At 50.9% G+C, this 21,980-nt stretch overlaps 1 protein-coding gene across 2 annotated transcripts in view; it reads right to left on the bottom strand.

The window, feature by feature from the left end:
* The window catches only part of LOC147895386 (uncharacterized), a 55,419-nt gene that overhangs the window by 23,991 nt on the left and 9,448 nt on the right, over window positions 1-21,980 (bottom strand). For both annotated transcript variants that reach the window (XM_087383972.1, XM_087383973.1), the window contains exon 2: window positions 10,800-10,943. In XM_087383972.1, coding sequence (XP_087240098.1) covers window positions 10,800-10,943 — 144 coding nt within the window. The remainder of the gene's footprint in view (window positions 1-10,799; window positions 10,944-21,980) is intronic.

Genomic DNA, 21,980 nt, shown 5'->3' with positions numbered 1-21,980 from the left:
GATGTGGACCCCCTTTTGGGGAAGACCTCTGCAGGGCTGTTCTAAGTGGAGTACTACTGGAGAGTAGTCTGACATCGTGGTGCCTGCCAGAATTCCGGTAGAGCCACCTCTGTGCAGTGCCCCCAATGTAGAAGCGGTCTAGCCTCTCAAGCAATCCATTATGTCTCCTCTGTCCAAAAGAGAAGAGAAGGCTGCCAACTATTCTGCTGAACTCTTACTCTCGCCACGGGTCTCTGCCACTAATCATGAAAATGAACTGCTCCGCTCTGCTGCTAGCATCTCAGAGAAGGGGGCATCGCCCTACTTGTCCTCCCCAAACTCCAGGTTGTTGAAGTCCCCTCCAACAATCCAGAAATCTACATCCAGAAGACACTCGGCCAGCGTCCTCCAATGGCCGGATGGTGCTATCTACACAATGGGGCATACACATTCAGGATCCCAATCCTGGACTCTCCCATCCAAACTGCCCATCTTGGGATAAGCTCGCCCTAATCATAAACCTCTAAGATTGTGGCTTTGCTTCAGTCCTCGTATCAAGGGGATTGAGCTCCTGCGAGCTTCCCTCCCCCCCATCGCTATCGCTACCTCCACTCCCTAGCCCCCCCCCCCGCCGCGACCACCCCCGCCCCCTGCCTCTCCGCCCTCGCCTCCCGCTCGCTCTCCCCCTCACCCGTCGCCTCGCTCACCCGCCTCCCATCCCCAGCCGCCTCGCTCGCCCACCTCCCAGCCCCCGCCCCCTGCCTCTCCGCCCTCGCCCCCCGCCCGCCCTCGCTCACCCGCCCCCCTCGCTCACCCGCCTCGCTCACCCGACCCGACCCCCTCGCTCACCCGCCTCGCTCACCCCACCCGACCCCCTCGCTCTCCCGCCTTCCATCCCGCTCCCCCCGTCCTCCGCGCCTCCGCTCGCCACTCCGCCCACTCCGCCATTCCGCCCCCCCCGCCTCCATTCCGCTCCCCCCCGCCTCCTTCCGCTCCACTCGCCCATTCCGCCCCCCCCGCCTCCACTCCGCTCCCCCGCCCTCCGTTTCACCCCTCCGCTCCCCCGCCCTCCGTTTCAGCCCCCCCCCCGCCCTTCCGTGCCACCCGCCTTCCCCGCACCCTTCACCCCGCCTCGCCCCGACCCCCCCCCGTCCCCTCACTTCGCTTCGCCCGCCCTTCTGCTTCACTTCTCCACCCCGCCTCCACCCTCCGCCTCCGCCACCATCCCCTCCACACCCAGGCGCCACCCTCCCGCTTCGTCTCCCCTTTTGGGGTGGCAGCCTGTTCTTCATCGGAAGCTTGCAGTTAGTCTTGGCGGTATGGCGGCCCCCTGCCCAGATCCGGAGGCCCAGTCGGACCCTCCCTCTCCAGATGCCTACCGCGTTATCCTAACAGAGCAACAATCATCTCGTGTTCAGGAGGTTGCCATTGACTTTGCCCGTACCTCTGTTTACGGTAGAGTCATTGGACACTCTCCCTCCAGATCAGCCATCAGGGACTGGCTCCAGTCCACTCTCCTGCTAGAGGATGGCCATATTGAGGAGGTGGCCCTTATGGGAAGGGGCATCTTCTGGCTCAAACTCTCCAATGAGAAAGCTGCGAGCAACCTGATTGCCGGTTCCCCCACATCGGTGGATGGAAAGATTATCATGATAGTCCCGTGGTACCGTGGATTCAGCGCAGCAGATTTTGATGTTCGGTTCCGTATACCTCGCCACCCAGTGACACTAGTTTTTCCAGGGCTTGCTGCTGAGCTGCGGCCGATTGTCAGGGACTTGGGCTCCCATTTTGGATGGGTTATGCACGACACTTTCGCCGATGCGGTGACCACGGCAGGAGCCCCCCGAGTCCGCGTGGCTGTGGCAGACCCTGCGACCCTCCCTGCAGTGATCGAGATTGTGACAGATGCCGGCAGCATCACCCAGAGCATGATAGTCACCGGACAGCCAGGTCAGTGCCTGAGGTGCCACGGCTTTGGGCACTTGGCGGTTGCGTGCCCACGCTTCGCCAGCTCATCTCGACCCCCCCCGCCCCCGCCCCCCCCGGACAGTCACGTCAGGAGGAGCCGAGGCAGTCGGAGCCCGGTCCAGAGTTAGTGGGTGGTTGGACCGAGGTTAGAAGGAAAAGAGGAAAGAACAAGAAGATCTCGGATAAAGGCAAGGAGACAGTGGTTACCCTTCCGACAGCAGCACCCCGGAGACCTGACAGGCAGCCGCCCCAAGGACCTGGGAGAGCTTCTTCGTCGACGGCAGCCCGCCCTTCACAGCCTCAGATCCCCCTCTCTCCCGCTCCCCCGCCCCTCTCCACTCAGTCCCAGTCCCTTCCCCAGTTTCCCCTCCCTTCGCCCGACCCACAGCCTCAGCCCCCGTCTCTTCCTCCTCAGTCTCCTCCTCCTCCCTCTCAGCCCCAGTTCCAGAGGCGTCCCCATCCCCTCCCTCCCTCCGCTCCCCTCGACTCCTCTACAGTGTTAGCTGCACCGTCGGCTTCCCAGCCGAGGGCAGCCCCCGCTCCGCCTCCTCCACTTGCTCCGCCAGTCGCCTCCGTGGAGTCCGAGTCGCCTACCCCTCAGCCTCCTCCCCCTCCCCCCCGCTGGCAGGACACCCGGAGTCTACACCACCACTGGAGCAGGCTTCCATGGCCGCTAGCCCCTCAGTGGCAGACTCTGATGGGTCTCAGCTTCAAGAGAGAGCGCTTCCTCGAGACTTTTACAGATCTGGCCCCTGGGACTACTTGGACGTGGCCGACCTTGGGACCTTCCCGGCTTATCTCGACATCAGCATCTTCCTGCTCCGCAAAGGGGCGGATGGGAAGATTGTCGCCTTGGCCCCTAGGGATGGCCCTAGCTTCGCCTTCACGTTCCTCAGCGATGGCACCGAGACTTGGACAGACGACTCGGTTTGGGAGGCGCTCAGAGAGCAGACACACGCCCAGGTCTGTTCCTGGATAGGCCCGTCCGGTGGGCAGCTTCTCGAGACGCAGTGCTCCGAGGGCGATGTGCGCCTGCGGTGGCGTTGCGCCGCCAAACGCTTCCGACTGATTGTGATCCTCAGACCTACCCTGTCATGGCCTCTCCCCCAGGATGTCAGAGCTTGGTCCCATCAGAAACTCCGAACCTTCTATGGGATGACCACTTCAGAGATCTCGAGCTGGCTCGAGAAAGCATTTGTTCATGGCACCAAAGGCCTCTCGCCTTTGCTGAAGGTGTTGAAGGACGGGCAGGACGACCCCGTCTCCCCCTCCAAACCTTCTCATAAGCGGCAGCGCCTCCATTCCGACATGTCTGATTCTTCATCGACTTCGACCGCGAGCAGACAGTTGTTCACAGCTCCCCATCCCTCTCCATGAGCCTACACCTCGTATCCTGGAATGTGAACGGGTTTCACTCTTCTGGCACCCGTGGTCCCAGGAAGCTCATTTTGCGACAGGAACTTCAGCCTGCAGTGATTGGTCGTTTGGATGTACTTCTGCTCCAGGAGCACAAGCTCTCTGCGGCTCATTCCCGTAGCTGCGGGAAGGTTCTCCCTGGACGTTCCTACACTTACTGGGAGCCCTCGATCGGCGCACAGGGGAGGAGTGGGGGTGTCTGTACCTCCGTGTGCGAGCAGTTAGCCCAGGGAGTTTTCGGTCATGGCACGTTGATCCCAGGCCGAGCCCTTTGGGTAGGCCTGGATTTGGAGGGATCCAAAATTGGAATACTCAACATTTACGCTCCTACAGACCTCCGATGCAGAGCCACCTTCTGGAGGACACTTACAGGGATTCTTCCAGACATGGATTCCTGGATTGTTTCAACAATCTGGAGACATTGGAGGACCAGCAGGGCAGAGGTCCGGAGTTCACAGGTATGGCTCAGGCAGAGCAGTCAGCTTGGGACTCCTTCATCTTCGCGACAGGAGGTGGGGACAGTTGGAGAGACCCGTCCTTCCGGCGTTGGCACGGGAGCCTGGACTTCTCTTGGGGCTTCCGCAGGGAAGGAGGCAGACTCCTGGACAGGCTTGATAGATTCTATGTCAGTGATTGGGCCATCAGTAGAGGCGGTCTGGCGGGTATAGTTCCAGGGACGACACTTTCCGACCATGCGCCGGTACTCCTCTCATTAGATTCGGCAGCCCAGACCCTTCCCCCCCGGTCATGCAAGATTCCCGACTCCATTTTCTCGAGGGAGGACGTGCGCAGCAGTATTTGCAGTCTTTGGGACAGAGATTGGGGGGAGTGCACGGATTTGGTGGACTCAGTTGCGCAGGCTCTGCAGGAGTCCAGCCAGATCTGCCAGCTAGCAGCCCTACAAGTTCGACAGGATTGGTGGAGTAGAGAGAGAGCTCTTCGGAGGGACCTCGCCTCCATTCAGCGACTCCAGCAGGCTTCCCCGGGCTCGGAGGAGCTTCGGATCCAGGTCCTTCGAGCCAGAGCCCTCCTGGAGGAGACACTCCAGCGCCGCTCAGAGTTTTCCTATCACGCCTCTCTCTCCTTCTGGGCCCGGAAGGGTGACCGGATGTGCAGGGAGTTCTTCAGGACGCATGGCCAGAGAGCTGCAGGTGATCAGCTTCGGAGTCTCAGGACAGCGGATGGTCACATCGTTACGGATCCGGGGGAGGTCCTGGGGTTGGCCACTGACTTCTACAGGACCCTCTTCCAGCAGGAGCTGCTTGCCCCTCGTGCTAGTCGTGCCCGTGAGGAGGTGTGGAGGCACATTCCATCCCTGGTCCAGCCTAGCATGCAGGCGACGTTGGCGCCGTTTACCTCGGATGAGATGCTGGAGGCCTTGATGGCTATCGACGGACAGAAATGCCCAGGAGAGGATGGGCTTCCCCGAGCATTCTTCACCTCCTTCTGGGACCAGATCCATCAACCCCTCCTTGCAGCTCTGCAGGGGATTTTCAGCAGCGGTCAGATGCCAGAGAGCCTCTCTTCGGGACTCATTTGCCTCATCCCGAAGGGAGGAGATAGACAGGAGATCCGCCAGTGGCGTCCGATCACTCTCCTTACTACCGCCTACAAAATCCTCGCCAAGATGATCAGTGCCAGAGTTCGGCCTCTACTCCCAGACCTCATTCATGACACTCAGACAGGCTTTGTCCAGGATCGCAGTATCCTGGATAATGTCTTCACCTTTTCAGAGGCGGCGGAGTGGGCTCAGCACAGTGGATCACACCTTGCCATTCTACTTCTCGACTTTGAGAAGGCCTACGATCGCGTGGACTGGTCCTTTTTGGAGGGGACTCTGGAGCGGCTAGGTTTCCCGGCAGGTTGGATTCAGGGTATCTCAGCTTTGTACAGGACAGCGTCTAGCAGGGTCATCATTGGAGGTAGGATGGGTGAGCGCTTTAGCTTGGAGAGATCAGTGCGTCAGGGTTGCCCCCTTGCTCCTTACCTGTTTCTTTTCTTCGCCGAGGCCATGACTAACTACCTTCGGGCGAGGTCTACCGGGATCAGGGGGGTTCGCCTTCCTTTTCGAGAGGACACGGAGCTTCTGGACTCGGAGTACGCAGATGATACAGCCCTTTATGTCCAGGACGATGAGAGGATGCTAGAGAGGGTGCGGATGGCCCTCGAGGTCTTCTGCTCGGCCGCTGGTGCGAAAATCAACTGGAACAAGTCAGTTGGTTTTCTCATAGACCCTGGGGCGTGTTCTCAGTGGGGGCGATTTCTGGGTTTCAGATGGATTCCACGGGGACAGACAGCTAGGTACCTTGGCTTCCAGGTTGGCCTAGCCATCACGCCAGCTCAGCAGTTTCTCTCGGTGCTAGACTCCATCCGACGGAAGCTGGCTTTCTGGAGCACTGCTAAGCTGTCTCTTGCAGGTCGTGCCCTGGTAGTTAACCAAGTCCTTCTAGCCACGGCTTGGTATGTGGCTTCCTGCTGGTGCTTCTCGAGATCCAGCGTGGCACAGCTCAGGAGGTTGGTTCGGAACTTCCTTTGGTCTGAGGAGGATGGCCTTAGAGATACCAAAGCCAGGGTTGCTTGGCAGACAGTCATTCTTCCGCAGGCTGAGGGTGGTCTGGGGGTTATCGATCCAGAGCTTCAGAGTCAGGCCTTGTTAGGCAAGCTTGTCATCCGCGGTTTGACCCCGAGGGGGCAGACGTGGAAGATGTTACTTCAGCAGGGAGTCGGCTCTTGTGTCCCGCGCCGAGGTGGAGAGTGGCTACCGTCCCTCAGGTGGATCTTCACTTCCGCCCCATTCCCCACTCGTTCGTAGCCTCCTCATGGTTTGGAGGCGGCTCCGTCTCAGTCTCATTCAGTCCCAGCCCAGCTGTCAGGAGGAGATCGATCGCCAGCCGCTCGTCTGGAATGGGCAGGTCAGAGACGCCGAGGGCCTTCAGTTGGGGGAGAGATCACATATCAAGTGGGACGGCTGGATGAGGGGGCCAGCCCGGTCCCTTCGAGTTTGGAGGGATACGTACAGACATCTGGAGATGGCCGATCTTGCAGACGCAGCTGGAGGTGCACGCGGAGTCCAGGCGAGACGCACGGAGATCGACGGTGCGATCCCAGCCGCTTGGTTGGCTCCACCTGAGCCTCAGGTCCTCATGCCTAGAGACACCCGCTGGCTGGGACAGTTCACCCCCCGTGGCATCCCACTGGTGGTCGCAGGACGTTTGGATGACTCCTCTATCGCCTTCTTCGCGGTTTCAGGGGATGGACGACTCAGGAGAGAGGATGCGCTCATCGACCCCCTACTCCAGTGGCAGAGGGTTAGGGTCGTAGGCCTTCTGGGGAAGGTCTGGCGTACCGACCCTAGTATTGAGCAGGACCAGTTGCAGCTTTGGCGTCTTTGGCTCTGGGAGGGGCGGGCCTTGTCAGAGCTTGAGTGGGACCCAGGAGAGTGGTGGTGGCCAGAGATTGTGACAGGACAGGGGCCGACTTCCTTCTTCGCTTACAGCACGACTCTGGGCAGGCGAGTTCTCGGGAGGATGCAGAGCCGCCCCCCCACCCAGCGACCTAGCTGGTACGCACAGGGTATTTCCAGGTTCTTTTTGCAGGCATTCTGGAAGGCCTTGTGGGAGAGCTGGCGGCCGCGGAAGATCTCATACTTCCTGTGGCTTCTTGCCCACAAAGGTCTTCCAGTGGGGAGCTGGTTGAGGCAGATAGGCCAGGACGGTTGCTGTCAGATTTGCCATGCGGATGAGGAGTCACCAAAACACTACCTGTGGAGCTGCACGCGCGCCCAGGAAGTGTGGAGGTGGACTTTCGGGCTTCTTACTCGCGCAGCACCAGAGCTAGGAGTGATCACTTGGGGCGCGTTTTGTTGGTGCAGCACCGCACCTGGCCTTCATCACTTGTTCGAGGCATGCCAGCAGGACCCCACTTTCCTTATCACACAGGGGACGTGGGGGCCGCTCGAGGGTATCCCACAGCACCTAGCAGAGGCTGATACAGGAGTTCGGGAGAGGCAACCAGTCTGGGAGATTATCAGCAGCATTACAGGATGGCACATCTGGACCTCGCGCTGCGCGCAGATCCTCGGTGGCACCTCCTTATCGACTGCCCAGATCATGGCGGAGATTTGGAGTGAGATTATTCATACCCTCAGAGGCCAGTGGGACCAGATTCAGGGAGACTCCCGGGCTGGTCAGGAGAAGCGGAGACGCTTCCTCCAGGCTTGGGACACACAGAGCCTCTTCTTCGAGCAGACTACGCAGGGCCTTCGGTGGCACTACTCACCACCCCGATGGCTGTTCATTCACACTCAGCATATCCCTCCGTGAGAGTATGATTTATTATGCTACCTTTTAGGGCTGTGTCCGGTTTGTGAACGCAGCCCGTCAGCTATAAGCTGACCTCTTGTATCTTGTAATATAATTAGCACTGTTTTTTCGGCAAAAAATAATCATAAACCTCTAGAGCCACTATCTGTGAGACCGAGATGCAGACCTCTCCGCTCCGTCCTACTGCGGGGGACCACACCTCTAAGCCTCTCCCAAGGAGGAGGTGGTGTCGCCACCTAATGTTTGATATGCTGAGAACATATGCTCTTGAATCAAAAGAATGTCCACTGTCCGCCCTACCACTGCCCTCTGCAGTTCCTGCCGAAGGATCGGGTACTATGGTTGGCTACGAGCACGGTCATGAAGCCCGTGCACGTTCCAACTCACTAAGGTCCAGCTCATGAGGACGAGGATGCAGAAAACAAGGCTCTTCTGTGAGTGGGTGCCTACTCCAGAAAGACTGCCTTATGTGATTTGATCATGTGTGAGATTTGATCTCCTAGTATAGCATCAAACACCTCTGGGGACCACTTCTCCAACCCTATGGAGGCGAACTAGAATCTACAAACTGGGTGTGTCTGGGAACCCACTACGCTGAACAAAGCCCCTTTACGAGGCTGCAAGATCACAAGCGTTACCTCCAGGGGTAGAGGGTACATTCTGGAATCTCTAGATAATTCCACGGTCCCACTCTCCAGAAGTCCCGTGTTAAGGGATGCCCACGCTGAAAATTGGGAGCAATTGACCGGGAGGACGAGCCTCTTCCCCGAAACCAGCCTCAACAACATAAAGGGTGGTAGGATCCGCGTAAATACAGCATATAGAATAAATAGAGAAGTAAATTTGCAGCACACCACAAATCACAGGGGAGCTAGAGCACTCCTACTCAGAAACAAAGACACCGATTGGCCCCAAACGCTGGCGCCCCTTGCAATATTTATTTAACATTCATTTGAAGCCAAGAGGCTGATTACAAAGGTCTCTGGGAAGTTGCTCCACAGGCAAACCAACGCCCTCAGCCTTCCTGTAATTCCCTGCTCAACTTTAGACGGTGAACAACATCCAATCACTAGACAATCCTGTATCCTCAGCCAACCAAAACATGCAATAGAGACCCCAATAGCATCCACTATCTGAACCACTCCTGCAATCGCACATCCAAGTGTCCAACCAGCCAATTCCCATTGTTGCCTCAATCTACAGCCTCCCTGGCCACTGCCCAACAACATAAATCAACCCTTCTTTGCGAGGAAAGAAACCAAAACGCAATAACAAGCCAACAACCAACCTGGGAACGGCAAAAACAGGCAAAGACAAGCCTTCTTCTACCTGGAATCCACAGAAGAAAGGTCACCCTGGCTAGAAAACCTAAGATCTTGCGGAGATAAGCTGATTTTGCTCTAGCACAGCCCCAAACACAGCTTAGAAGTGAACACCCCTGCCTGGAAAGTTGCCAAAGTCAGGTAGCACAGCCCGGAAGCCTCCACAATCAAATCGCAATCTTCCTGGAAAGCCTGGACAGCCCAAAAACTGAATCGCAATTTCCCTGCACAGCCTGGACAGCTTGGAAACTCCTCGAAACAAATTGCAATCCCTGTAGCAGCCCGGAAATACCTGGAACAAGACACAGTCACCTGGCATAACCCGGAGGACCTTGAAACTGGATCGCAATTTGCAACCGACACCCCTGGCAAAAATTGCAATCTGCAACAGGCCCTAGATCTTGTGCGTTTTCCTCTCGCAAGCCCCGGATGTGCTGGTACAAGCCCTAACTGGTGACGTTTTCCCCTGGCAGGCTCTTGAAGCTCCTAGTAATCTGCGATTTTGCTCTATCAACTCCTAGCCAACTCAGGTAGCTCACAACTGATGATATGAAACTGATTTTGCCAACTGAACCCAAAATAAGGGCTCTGGGCCCCTTTTGTAGTCCTATGCTAAAAATAGCAGTTTTTTATTGCACCACTCTTTTAGCCCTCCTGTTGCACACTTTGGCCCTAAGAATTAATTACCTAGTAACTGGACGCACATTCACTATTTCCAAGGACCCACTGAATTTGATAAAAAAGGGAGGGTGAGACGGAAAGATGTCAGAGGAGGCGGCGGCGATGAGGCAAGGCGGGGAGCGAATGAGAGCTTCCCTAGCCAAACCAAGGGTCACCACCAAGATTTTCCTTCACCGAACAAGCACAAACACTCCCGCTGCAAGGAGGAAGAAGATAAATAAGGGAGCGTGAGACAAAAAGATGTCAGTGGAGGAGTCAGAGATGAGGCGAGGCGGGGAGCAAACGAGGGCAAACTGAGGAAAGGAGGCGGGAAAAGGAAGAGAGGCAGCGGGGGATGGCGGGGAAGAGGAGGCGAAGAGATGGGGGGAGAGAGGTGGAGAGAGCAAGGGGGAGGCAAGGAAGGCGAGAAGGCGGTAGGGGGGTAACGGAAGGAGGAGCAGGGGGGACAACGGGAGATGGAAGAGGGGATTGCGACGGGAGGAAGAAGAGAAGGCGGGGAGAGGTGAAAGAAGTGGCGAGGGGGACAGAAGAGCAAGCAGGGCAGAGCCGAGATGGCAAAAGGGAGCCGGGAGCAGGCGACAGAGAAGGCGACGGGGTGGGTGAGACAACGGGGGGATGTGTAGGAGGAGGGCGGGGGGGAGGCGGAGAGGGCTGCAGAAGGGCGGAGATGGCGGGGCAGCGGGACAGCCAGGGGCAACGGGAACAGCTCCAGGAGCTATTTTTCTTTTCTTTACCCTTTAGAAGCCAACCTTGACTAGCCCTTATTTAAAAGGTAAACTTGATAGTATTTCCTTGCAAACATTGAATGTCCAAACATGTAATTGCACACAACTTAATATCAATCATGGATTATTTTACTTTGGTTTCGCACACTCCTATCACAATGCAATGATTCACAATAGAATCACCCTTTCTTGTGTATTATTGTTGTTATATTTATATATGATTTTAAAAAATCCCAAGATAATATCTTAAAAAGGTCCTAAAAGTTGGAGTCCAAATTTAGTGTCTTTTGTATGTTGACATCATATTCTTGATCACCACATATTTTCTTAATTATGAATTCATCACTCTTTTTGAAAATAATGAGCAAGAGGTCCAGTAAACAAACCAGGCCAAAAACAAAAATTCAATGCATCCAAGACAAGCAAGTATTGGACGGTTAATGGGCCATTATCAAAATAGTGAATGCCTTCAAAATCCCATATATCTACACGTAAGTTCCCATCCAACTCCTCCGCCACTCTCTCTATCCCTGCATTTGAAGCACAAATTATCATTTAATTAGCGAAGGGAGTCAAACATCATTTCCAACTTCACATCAAAATATAACTTGACCTTGAAATTCTATAAAACATGTAGCTTAATGTTAGTGTAAAAATCGTGAAATTACATTCCATGAAAGTGGAGTGGTCATATTTACATGATCATGTGCACAAAAATGTGGACCCTTGTCAAAGATTTTGTCCTATCAATGATGGCAACCATATGATTGTGGGATATCAATAACCAAATGTCCCCAACAATTCATGTGATTAAGGTGTGTATCTCCAAGTGAGGTAAGCCACGAGGTAGGAGTAGGTCATGACTTTATTGAGGGGTGAGAGCTTGAATCAAGGGGTGATAGAGAGAGAATCAAGGAGAAGTTGGTGGATCATGACATGCTTTGCTGATCAAAGCAACGATGTAATTTGTTGTAATCCTTAGCCTAACTGCGAGCTTTCTTTCATGAATAAAGTATGTCGTTCTTAGTGTATACTTGATGCTCTCACTATGAAGTCATATTCGTCTTCATCCTCCGCAGCATTTGCCTCCTTTCATTGCTCACATTTTCTTCAAAATTGATAGCAAAGCCTAGTTAGGCCTCTGCCTGACTGGCTGCCTCTCTCATCATCGCCATCTACTACTGCCCAATCATTGCCTCTTGCATCAACTTGCTACATTCGAGTGCCCAGCTAACAGTGTGATGGCCAACCCCCATCATCCTGTTCCAGTTAAAGTTATGGCATATCATAATAAGAGAGGGCTTCTTTGTGGCGGTGTTTGTTAGGAGATAGAGGAGTAGAGGAGAGCATCCAGGTTAATTGGAGGCCTACCAAAGGCTAGCTGACAGAGGCCACACATGTCCTAGGATTGGGCAAGGTTGGGGCCCAATTAGGGCACCCAGCCACGCCGGGCCAATTGACTTAGCCCTAGCTTGTTTAGGTCGTGTCAACCCGACCTGATGGTCAAGTCAACCTGACCTATAGGTCGGCCAATCAGTCAACTTCTTGCGAGCCGACCAGATTGGGTAGGGGCCTATAAGAGGCACCCTTCCTCACACTCTTCCCTACCTCACACAGGGATTAGAGCATCTTTCCACTGTTGTATTACTTAGGCTAAGGTTGGTTACCAGGATCTATACAGTTGCTATTACCTACTTCTGTGTCTACTTTTCTCTCTCTCTTCCTTGCATGCTTCCACTCAAGCTATACTTCCACATGGTATCAGATGTCATGGGCGGTGAGGGACCAGGAGAGCACAAGAACAGATACAAATCAAAGGGCATTAGTACATGGATTTGAGGCATTTCGAAGGGCCGATCTGTGCTAGCTGCTTCCAACTCAAGGCAAGTTGAAGCAAAGGTATCAGGGAGCTGCTCAAAGGTGCCTACCCTAGGCATGGACACCTTCTGTGGGTCGGCACTCTGTTTTGAGCAGCCTTTCCAAACCATGGTCCCATCATATTGATCGGCATTTGTTTGGACAGCCTACCTGAGGCAGAGAAGGTAGACAATTGAGTGAGAACAGCAATGGTGTCCACAACAAGGCAGCAAGGAAGCTTGTAGTATACAGTAGCAAGGGAGGCTGGTAGGGATCCTGTTGAAGAAGTCAACATGGCAGTTTTTTTCCCTCTCTATCCCACACCTCCATCCCACTTTCCCTTTCTTCTTCTCCACCCTTAAGGGTGTCTTTTCAGCATCAGCGAGGAGTGGGAGCCCAGAATAGTTCCATGGGACTACCATCTACAATTAAGGAGGACAAGCTCAACAGCACAAACTATGACTGGAAGCTGAACATGAAGATTTGGTTTATTCACAAGGGATTATGGGAGATAGTTCAGGGCTACGAGCATTAGTCTCAATGTCCCAAGAGCTCCATCAATTGGGATGCTATCCAAGAGGATGCGTTCCAAAAGGAGCTACAAGATTGGGAAGCCCGGACTCCAAGGCACATTCAGCATTGGTCTGGACGATCACAAAGGAGGTCTCTCCCGCAAAGCAAACATTGATTATGGTCTAAATTGGAGGATCTGTATGCGAAAGACTCTACTATGCGAGCTGTCACTTTGCACGGACAATCATACAATATTGAGTTCCCCACAGGGAGTACCATGCAGCCATTCTTGATGAGTAGCTAAGGACATTCTTAGTCAATTAGACTTTGATGACCTATGCTCCCTTCTCCTAGAGAAGGAAACAGTTCTCTCAAGGAAAGTTATGGATTACTCAAGGTGGTGTTGAGGCACTTTCTTCAACGCACAATAAAAAGTGGATTAAGTTCTATTCTTGTGGGAAAAGAGGGAATTTGACCAAGGATTGCCAGTCCAAGAACAAAGGCAAAGCTAAGGACCAGAACATGGAATCTGACTCATCCTCTGACCAGTCAAGTGCTTCCAAGGCAGCGACTACTGCCAAGGAATGTTGGATAGTACCAACCATCCCCAACCTGTCATAGCCACAGAGGGTGCGTTGACACAAAATCGAGGTGATTACAACTCCAGTCATTCGCAAGTATGGCAAGCAAAACAAGGCTGTGGAGCTATGGACCAGATATGTTCAAAAGTTCATTGCTTGACATTGCAAAGACTATGGTCATGGTGTGTACCGACATTTGTTGTTTGAGGTTCTTGGACCTAATGTGTTCAGCAGGGAATATTGGGCATGGTTTGTTCCACAGCTCATCATTCCACACTTGGAACTCAGTGCAAAATAGTATGGGGAATCAAAGCTGAGGATATCTCATTTGCTGCTCAAGGTAGCATTCTAGTTCGACAATCCAAGCTCTAGCGACTGTCATCCAAGTGAATCCAGTAGGCGCGCTGCTGAAGGGTCCATGGTTGCATCTTCATCAGCTTGCTTCTTCAGATAATTTTGCTCACCAAGAGTTGTAGAGGTGGTGTTAAAGTTATGGCATCTCATAGTGAGAGAGAGCTTCTTCGTGGGTGTGCTCGCCCAAAGAGAGAGTAGACAAGAGCATCCAAGCTAATTGGAGGCCTATCAAAGGATGGCTGATAGAGACCAAATAGGCCCTCGGAATAGGTAGGGCTGGGGCTCAATTAGAGCACCCAACCAGGTCAAGTCAACCAACCTAACACAGCACCTTTTAGTTCCTTCAGGGACAAGTCCCTGTCCAAAAAGATGGAGTCAAACCTTCGAGACCACACTTTTCTCTAGCTCTGCTTTTCTCAGTGGTGAGGATCTCTAGGTCCCCAAGTATGCTCTTGAAATGATCTGCGACGATTTTCCCAATCTCTTCCAGATCGTGGACTAAGCGATCCTCGTGTCGAAAAGACTCAATAGATTCCAGTGCCTGTTTTTTCCTGAGGCTACAAAACATATCTTCATTGGGTCTGTCGCCTTTTCCTGCCCACCATTCTCTTGTGTATATTTTGGATTGCGCAGCCTCAATGACCGATTATATTCTCAACTTGTCCCTGAAAGCCTTAATCTTTTCTTAACCATGGGGTCACTCGTCCTCCTCCAAGTGCTTGATTTGTTCCTCGAGTCGGTTGTGTCTTTCAAATCTAGCAATATCTACTCGCTTTTTGATGGCTTTAAGAAAAATACATGTTCTTTCTGTAGCCTGATCCATTTCTTAGTAACATTGGCGTGTCCTCAAAAGCTTTATCCCAAATCCTGATTACCTTTTGTTGCACATAGGGTAAGCGAAAGAAAAACGGGTTAGCTTTGAACCAAGATTTCCTTCTCTTACCCTGACTCTTATCCAAAGAGATCATGATTGGTTTATGGTCAGAAAAAGAAAGAGAAACAAGTGCTTCGCTCTTATAACAAAGAGCTAACTCTACAATGTCTCTTCAGAAGTAGGCCCTATCTATCCTTGCTTTTCTGTGGAGATGACCAATTTGATTGTTAGACCGGGTGAAAGAGATATATGTCGAGATATCAACAAGCACCACGGAGTCCTTAAGAGCATTCCACAAAGACAATTCACTACCCTGGATAGCGTTTCCTAGTCCATTCCATCTGTCTCTCCGAGACTCTACCATGTTGAAATCACCTAGAAGTATAGTGTTGTTTTGCAGGAACTTGCCGTCCCACAGAAGAGCACTTTCCCTTGCGGAGTTAGGGACGTAGACAGAGAAGATCTAACAATTCAACTGAGGATGGCAAAAATCAACTCCTCTCCTGAAAGTTTCAAAAGTGACGAGAGGACGAGTGATTGCCTGGGGGAGATAGCTGCTACTCTGAGGACTGTGCCGCCTCCCCCTTCTTCATGGTTAGTGCAATACCCATCAATTTGACTGAGCTGCCAACGCAACTTAGTCCCTGAGACTTTAACCTCCTGTAAAGCTAGAAAATCCGGTCTAAGGCCTTTTGATCCTAACCATCTTTTAAGAATAGCAAGTTTGAGATCATTTGTTAAGACTTGAGCATTGATACTCAGGAAAGTCAAGTTGTCTTGCATGTTAGAAAATTACCCAACAGAGGGTAGCACAGCAGAAGACTAATAGTAATGCCCAAGAGCTCACACAGTGTGCGTGTGGGGTGTGGAATCACAAACTTCTTTACTTAATGTGCATAAAATAGGTGTGCAGACTCATCAATAGACAATGAACCAGCCAGATAGAGAAACCACCAAAATATATATTTCCGTCCAAAACTATGGACACAATACAAAAGAGATAGATCCAGAGTCCCACCAATGGTGTGGTCCTCCGATCTTACCACGAGGTCCTTCTCCTATCTGCTGGATATCTCTAGACTCGAGCCCGCGTTCTCCACCTCGAGCGTCTGTAGAGTTTCCGTCCAGTGTGTTCTTCTCCACCTTACTGCCTGTGAATCAGCCTAGGTGGGCAGCCCCTGCCAAGCTTTGTCTGCAGCACACAGGTCCCCTTGGTCCTCCTGAATGTAGGCCCCAAGATAGCTGTTCCACTGCTCCAACCTGCTTGTGAATAGCTGCTCTAGAAGGTGTGATGATCTCAGCACCTTGCTCCCCTAGAAGGCAGCCAAGGTCCAGCCTCTCCCTAGAGCTAAGTCTGCAGCACCTGTTGCACTCTCTCACCTCTTGTAGATAGGCCCAGAGAGTAGGCTTCCTGTTGGTCCTTTCTGCCCTGGAACTGCTGGCTGCTGGATGTTAAATGAGACCAAGAGCCTCTCCTTATATAGGCCCTAGGGGCCTGTCAAAAAACCGACCAGCCTGCCCTAATCTGGCCGACCAGACTGTGGCTGGTCCAGCCCTTTAAGGGCTCACAACCCGGGGCCTTTTGGCCCACACTTCTAGGGCCTTTGGCCCTCCAATCTAGGCAAGGGCCCAGCCCTATATAAGGCATGCCACTGCCCACTGGCAGCCCCATTTGCTGCTCCACCAGGCCCCACAGCCATGTCAGCGCCTGTTCACCCTGCTGCTGCTGGTTCTGCCCTCTGCCAGGCTCTTCTCCAGCCACGTGTGCAGTGCTGTACTGAACTGTACTGCTGCTGATGTCATCGCACCCTGCCAGGTCAGATCTACGGCTTGCTGTCCCCACCTTCTGCTCCTTCCACAGGTTCCGTCCTTTGCAGCCATGCTTGTCTCTGTGAGGTGCCGCCCATGTGGCAGCCCCCTCTCTTTCTTCTCTCTTGGGCACATCCTGCCCTAGGTCTCCCTCCCCCACGCCTTATTTAAAGTTCTTTCTACTTGTCCATATCAACCGTATGAACGATCATTAAAGCCAATTATCAAGTCCCAAAGAAAGGGAGCCATAGATTTGCAGAAGACTTGGCCAATGATCAATATATAAACCACTGCCATATAACCAATTCTTGAGCATCTCATGCTCCTTGAGCTTCTGACTCATGAATAGTGTCTCCTAAAACAAACTCATGAAAGCAACCCATGTTTTCTCCTTGCATTCCATACAAGGGTTAGGTCTTCAAATAACATAAACCTACTTAATAAACATGAAAGAGATAGTTAGCCTTAGATGTCAATCACATAGTCTCTGCTAATCTTAGCAAATCTTTTATAAAACGTTTTCTAACATTGGAACTTTAAAAACAGCTTGCTTTCGACTCTAGACCACAAAAGCTGATAGAGTTGAGGGCATCTCAAGCGTAGATCTAGGCTTCTATGTGGTGTGCCCACCCCCTTTCAGGCTAGATTAGGGAGAGGAGATAGATAGAGTATAGGGCTAGAGGCAGGGCCATGTAGGCCAGATGGAGGGGCTTGTGGGCCAGCCATAAGGCTGCCTAGTTGTGCCCTTTAGCCTCTTTTATAGAGGGCTGGGGCTGCTCCAACTCAGTCGTTTGGAGTCGCCTCATGTCAGCCCTCCAGTCAGCTGTACCAGCCTTCCCCTTTGCCCTATTTATACGGCTCCTCCACTCCCCTTCAGATTATCACTTGGAGGTGTACGGCTTCCCTCTTTTGGGTGTTCTCCCTTGCTATATACACAGTTTTATTTGCCTCTATCAGTGTCTATTCTCTGTCTCTTTCTCTGCTGCATCCTTTCGCGCATTTCACACTCTCACATGGTATCAAACTTCAGGTCTGCATGGAGCCAGGGAGGGCAGCAACAGACCCGATCTGCTCCGAGGCTTTGTGGCATGTTTCAGATCTATGCTGCGATTCGGTCTGTTCCTACAAGCATGTTTCAGATCTATGCTATTCAGTCTGTTCCTTCCCTGATATGCTTCAGCAACCTTGCTTGGGCGGTTTTGAGGAGCTCTAGCCCACGCAATCAGCAGGAGGTTTGGAGTGTTGCTTGACAAGGAGGTCCACGTCAGGCTGCACGGTGTGCACACGGCGTGGTCAATGAAAGGGGCAAGGAGCAGGGTGTGGTTTCTGGAGAGGGGCTGCCTACTTGTGCCCTCTGGGCTGAGGCTGAGCCAACTTAGATGTCCGCCCACCAGTCGGCTGTACCAGCTTCCCCCCTTGCCCTATTTATAGAGCTCCTCCACTCCCCCTAAGATTATCACTTGGAGCTGTAATTCTTCCCCTTTTTTGGGTGTGCTCCCTTGCTATATACACGATTTTCTTTGCCTCTATCATTTGTATACCTTTGTAAAACTAGAATATGTCCAATCATACAAATTTAGATTTTTTGTTGTTCTAAAGACCAAAAATCTACACAGAAAATAAAAGAGAAAATGAAAGAGAAGAAAAAAGAGGCAAACAAAAACTTTTATGAAAAACGAAAAGGAAGACATACTTAGCAAGAAAGGAACACTTATGTCGCATCAGTGCCCAAGCATAAGCAGCTATACTGGGTTTCTAAAGACACGCAGAGTCTCTTGGGCAAACCCAGTGCTTACTAAAATACCTCAAATAAACAAAAGAGAGAGAAAACAAGAAATAAAGAAGAAAGGAAGAAGGTGACTAAGCAAAAATAAACAAGCAAGTCAAGAAACAAAAACTTCCCAAAAAACCGGAATAACATCTCTCTCTCTATCTTATTCTATGTTTTAAATAAGAGAGAGAGAGAGAGAGAGAGAGTCTCTCTCTCTCTCTCTCTCTCGACTAAGCAAAAATAAACAAGCAAGTCAAGAAACAAAAACTTCCAAAAAAACAGGAATAACATCTCTCTCTCTCTCTCTCTCTCTCTCTCTCTCTCTCTCTCTCTCTCTCTCTCTCTTATTCTACGTTTTAAATAAGAGAGAGAGTCTGTGTGTGTGTGTGTGTGTGCGCCCTCTCGAGCACGCGCGCGCGCACACGCACACACACACAGAGACTCTCGGCCCTGTTGGTGATCCCGACCTGTCCCTATTGCTTCCTACGATCCGTTCATCCTCCTGAGCTTGCTCGCTGCTATCAGCCACCTTTCTAGAGCTCCATCTGGTCGCTTTTCCACTTTGTTTCAGCCTCCTGCAGCTCCCCGTTTGTGTGCGTGTGTTCCCTGCAGCTCTCCGTTTGTGTGTCTGTGAGCAACACGATCTGCTCCACGTTTCATTTGGACTGTGTGCAGCCTGTTCGCAGCCCTTACCTCTGCTCGCGAGAAATTCCGTCCCTGTTTCGCCATCCTGTGTGCCCTCTCGTGCCACCTTAAGCGCCTCGTTATTGGTTTCCTCTCAGATTTTGTCCACCTTTCCAGTGCGTTGGATTAGTTAGTTGTGTGTAAGGCAGTATTCCTGCAAGCTTTCTGTCGCAACAGGTTCCCGTGTCCTCTTGTCCAGGTCTCGTGCCCTTCTATCCAAATCCCGTGCCCAACTGATATAGTGTCGCCGCCTTTTTTCTGATTTGAATCTTCCTACTAAATCGACTAGCTTCAATGGCAGAAACAAATAAGTATTATGTCAAGAGAGCCCTCTCTCCAGAACCTAAAAGATAGTCAACAAGGGAGACTTTGCCCCCCATAGCTCCTTCATCTGAAGATGCTTCCTATGTGTTTGACATGTTGAATGAGGAATTTCAACAAAGTAGAAGAGGATGGATGCTACCTGCTCCGGAACTCATTGACAAAATGAAGTTGCCCTCTCTTCTGCATCCTTTGAAGAAGCTCTCTCAGACTGCAGTCATCATCTTTTTCCCAGGGAAAATACCCTCAGCCAATGATGTGGGACAATGGGTGAATTCCCTCCTAGGTGGATGCTATGTGGAACGAGTTTATTTTGCCTCCCAAGGATTTTATGAAGTTCATCTCTTGGATGCCTTGACAAAACAAAAGATGCTGAAAATGTCCCCTTATATTTTGGTCGTCAAATGGTGCACATCATGCCTTGGTCTCCTAATAAGGACTATCAGAATCTCATCAAGCATCATTGCCATGCATGGGTTGAAGTAGTTGATTTTCCAGATTACATGAGAACACAGCTTCCTGGCTTAGCGATGACATTGGGACAAGTGATCTGTCCCCCTCATCCTACAGGTAATAAAAATCGTTTTTGCATCTTATGGGATACTGATAGACCAACCCCCCCTCCTATTGCAATTGAGATTGAGGGTGTTAATTTGGGAAAGAAATATTTCACTTTGAAAAGGGGCATTTTTGCTGGAGCTTGTTTCTCTTGTCACAAGTTTGGGCACCTAGCTTCTGAGTGTCCCTCTATCCTTCATCTACCTCCTCCAGCTGCCATTCCTCCGCCATCTAATAAAGGAGGTCAGTAGACATATGTGGAAAAGACTGAAGCCAAAGGAGCAAAGCCTTCAGTTCATACAGGGAGCCAAGCCAGTTCAGCTCAAAACAAGGATAAAGGAAAAAGCAAGCTAGTGGAAAATAATTCATCTTCTCACGAGGGTTGGCAGACTGCAAAGAAGACAATGCCTCTCAAACAAAGACCTCTCCAATCTCGTAATTGGCATGCTTCTGCTCCTTCTCCTGGTCAACCATCTACCTCTTCGGACAGCCCCATCTCAAAGGCATGGGTTAATGCAATCAATAAGGGTATTCCGCTTTGTGAAGAAGATGATCTAGTCAGGGAATTGGATTCTGAGGGTCAGCAAGACCCTGAGGCAATGGCAAAGGCCTGATGCCTCTCTTTCTTTTTAAGGACTACTCATTTCTTGTACATATTTTCATGCGTGCTTCTCTTAAATGTGTTTCTTATAATATACAAGGCCTCTGCAACCCGAATAAATGGAGGCTCCTTTGGCACTATATAAATAAAACTCATCTAGATGTTGTGTGTCTGCAAGAGCATAATCAGCATTCTTTTGCTGGCCAGCATATTTTAATCAGTACCAAGTGGGTGTACAAGACCAAGTACAAGTCCGATGGCACGTTGGATAAGTCCAAGGCTCGGCGTATTCTAGCCAGACATGATTTGCAGCCCTGGGTAGCATATAATGATCTTTGTGGCCGATGGATGATTATCCAATGTATGATTAATGGAGAGATTTTTGAAATTGGTTTCTTGTATGCCTCTCAAACTTCAGCTTCTAGAGCTCGAATGTGGGACTCCATAAAGCAATATCCTTGGTCCACAAATGCTATACTTTGTGGTGACTTCAATAATTCTCCTCACTGGCAAGACAATACCACACATAAATCCCATATGCTGCCCTCTAAAATTCAGCAATGGGTACATATGATTTCATCACTTCATACCGCAGATTTATGGACAGCAACTCACCCTTCAGTTTTGGGATTTACATATCATCATAATGCTTTTACAGAATATTGGGCCAGGCTTGATAGATGGCATCTTATTCATGCTCAGAAATATGATGATTATACATGTCAAATGTGGACTGACTATTCTCAACAACTATCTGATCACACTCCACTTTGGCTGAACTTTTCATTTGGCATGCCTCTGGATGACATGCAGCTCTCTTCAGTCAAGACACTTACAAGTCAATCAATTATATCTTTCTCATGAAAAATTCCAGCTAATGATTCGATTGGCTTGCAAGCCATTGTTATCTCATGCTCAAGAGGATCTTGACTTTGCTTGGAACTCTTTTGTACATCGTATTCAGAATGTCATCAAGGAATATGGAAGATGGTACATGGCAAAAACCAGGCAGCATATCCAGTGGGAAAAATCATAGAAGCAGTCCTTGGTACAGATTAGCCATCAAAGGTCCCTTTCTGCTTCTGAGCAGAGTTCATTGTCTTGTGCTTCTTCCATAATTGATGCTAATGATAAACGCAAGCTTTCCAAATGGCAGACAAGGGCTCGAGTTAAGCCTATGCTAGATAAGGGTTGTTTCTCAAAATCTTTCTTTCGGAATTTACATGCATATAAACAAAGTCAATCTATCATGAGAGTCAGAAAACCTGATGATCTTTGGACCTAGACTTTATCTCAGCTAGAAAAACAATGTCTGGATCATTTTCAGCTTCTTTTCTCTCAACCATCTTCTTCTACTCCTCAGGTTGAATTGGCTCGGAGCAAATTTATTGAGCTTGTTTCTCCTATTTTTTCTTTGCAAAAAGCTTCAATGCTGGAAATGTCTTTTTCAGATATTGAATTGGATGAAGCCCTCAAACATTTGGGTAAACATAAATCCCCTGGCTAGGATGGTTTGACGGTTGAATTTTTGATAGCCTTCTGGGCTGAATTGAAGGGTCCAATCTTGAAGCTCATTAATGTAGCCTAGCAGCATCAACATCTTCCTTCAGCTTGGAAGCACGGTCTGGTTAAGCTTGTGCCCAA

Source organism: Dipteris shenzhenensis, chromosome 13, assembly GCF_047967505.1.
Source record: "Dipteris shenzhenensis isolate YYH24624 ecotype China chromosome 13, Dip_SZ_1.0, whole genome shotgun sequence".
Classification (NCBI taxonomy): Eukaryota; Viridiplantae; Streptophyta; class Polypodiopsida; order Gleicheniales; family Dipteridaceae; genus Dipteris; species Dipteris shenzhenensis.
This window is presented reverse-complemented; position numbering and strand designations above follow the sequence as displayed.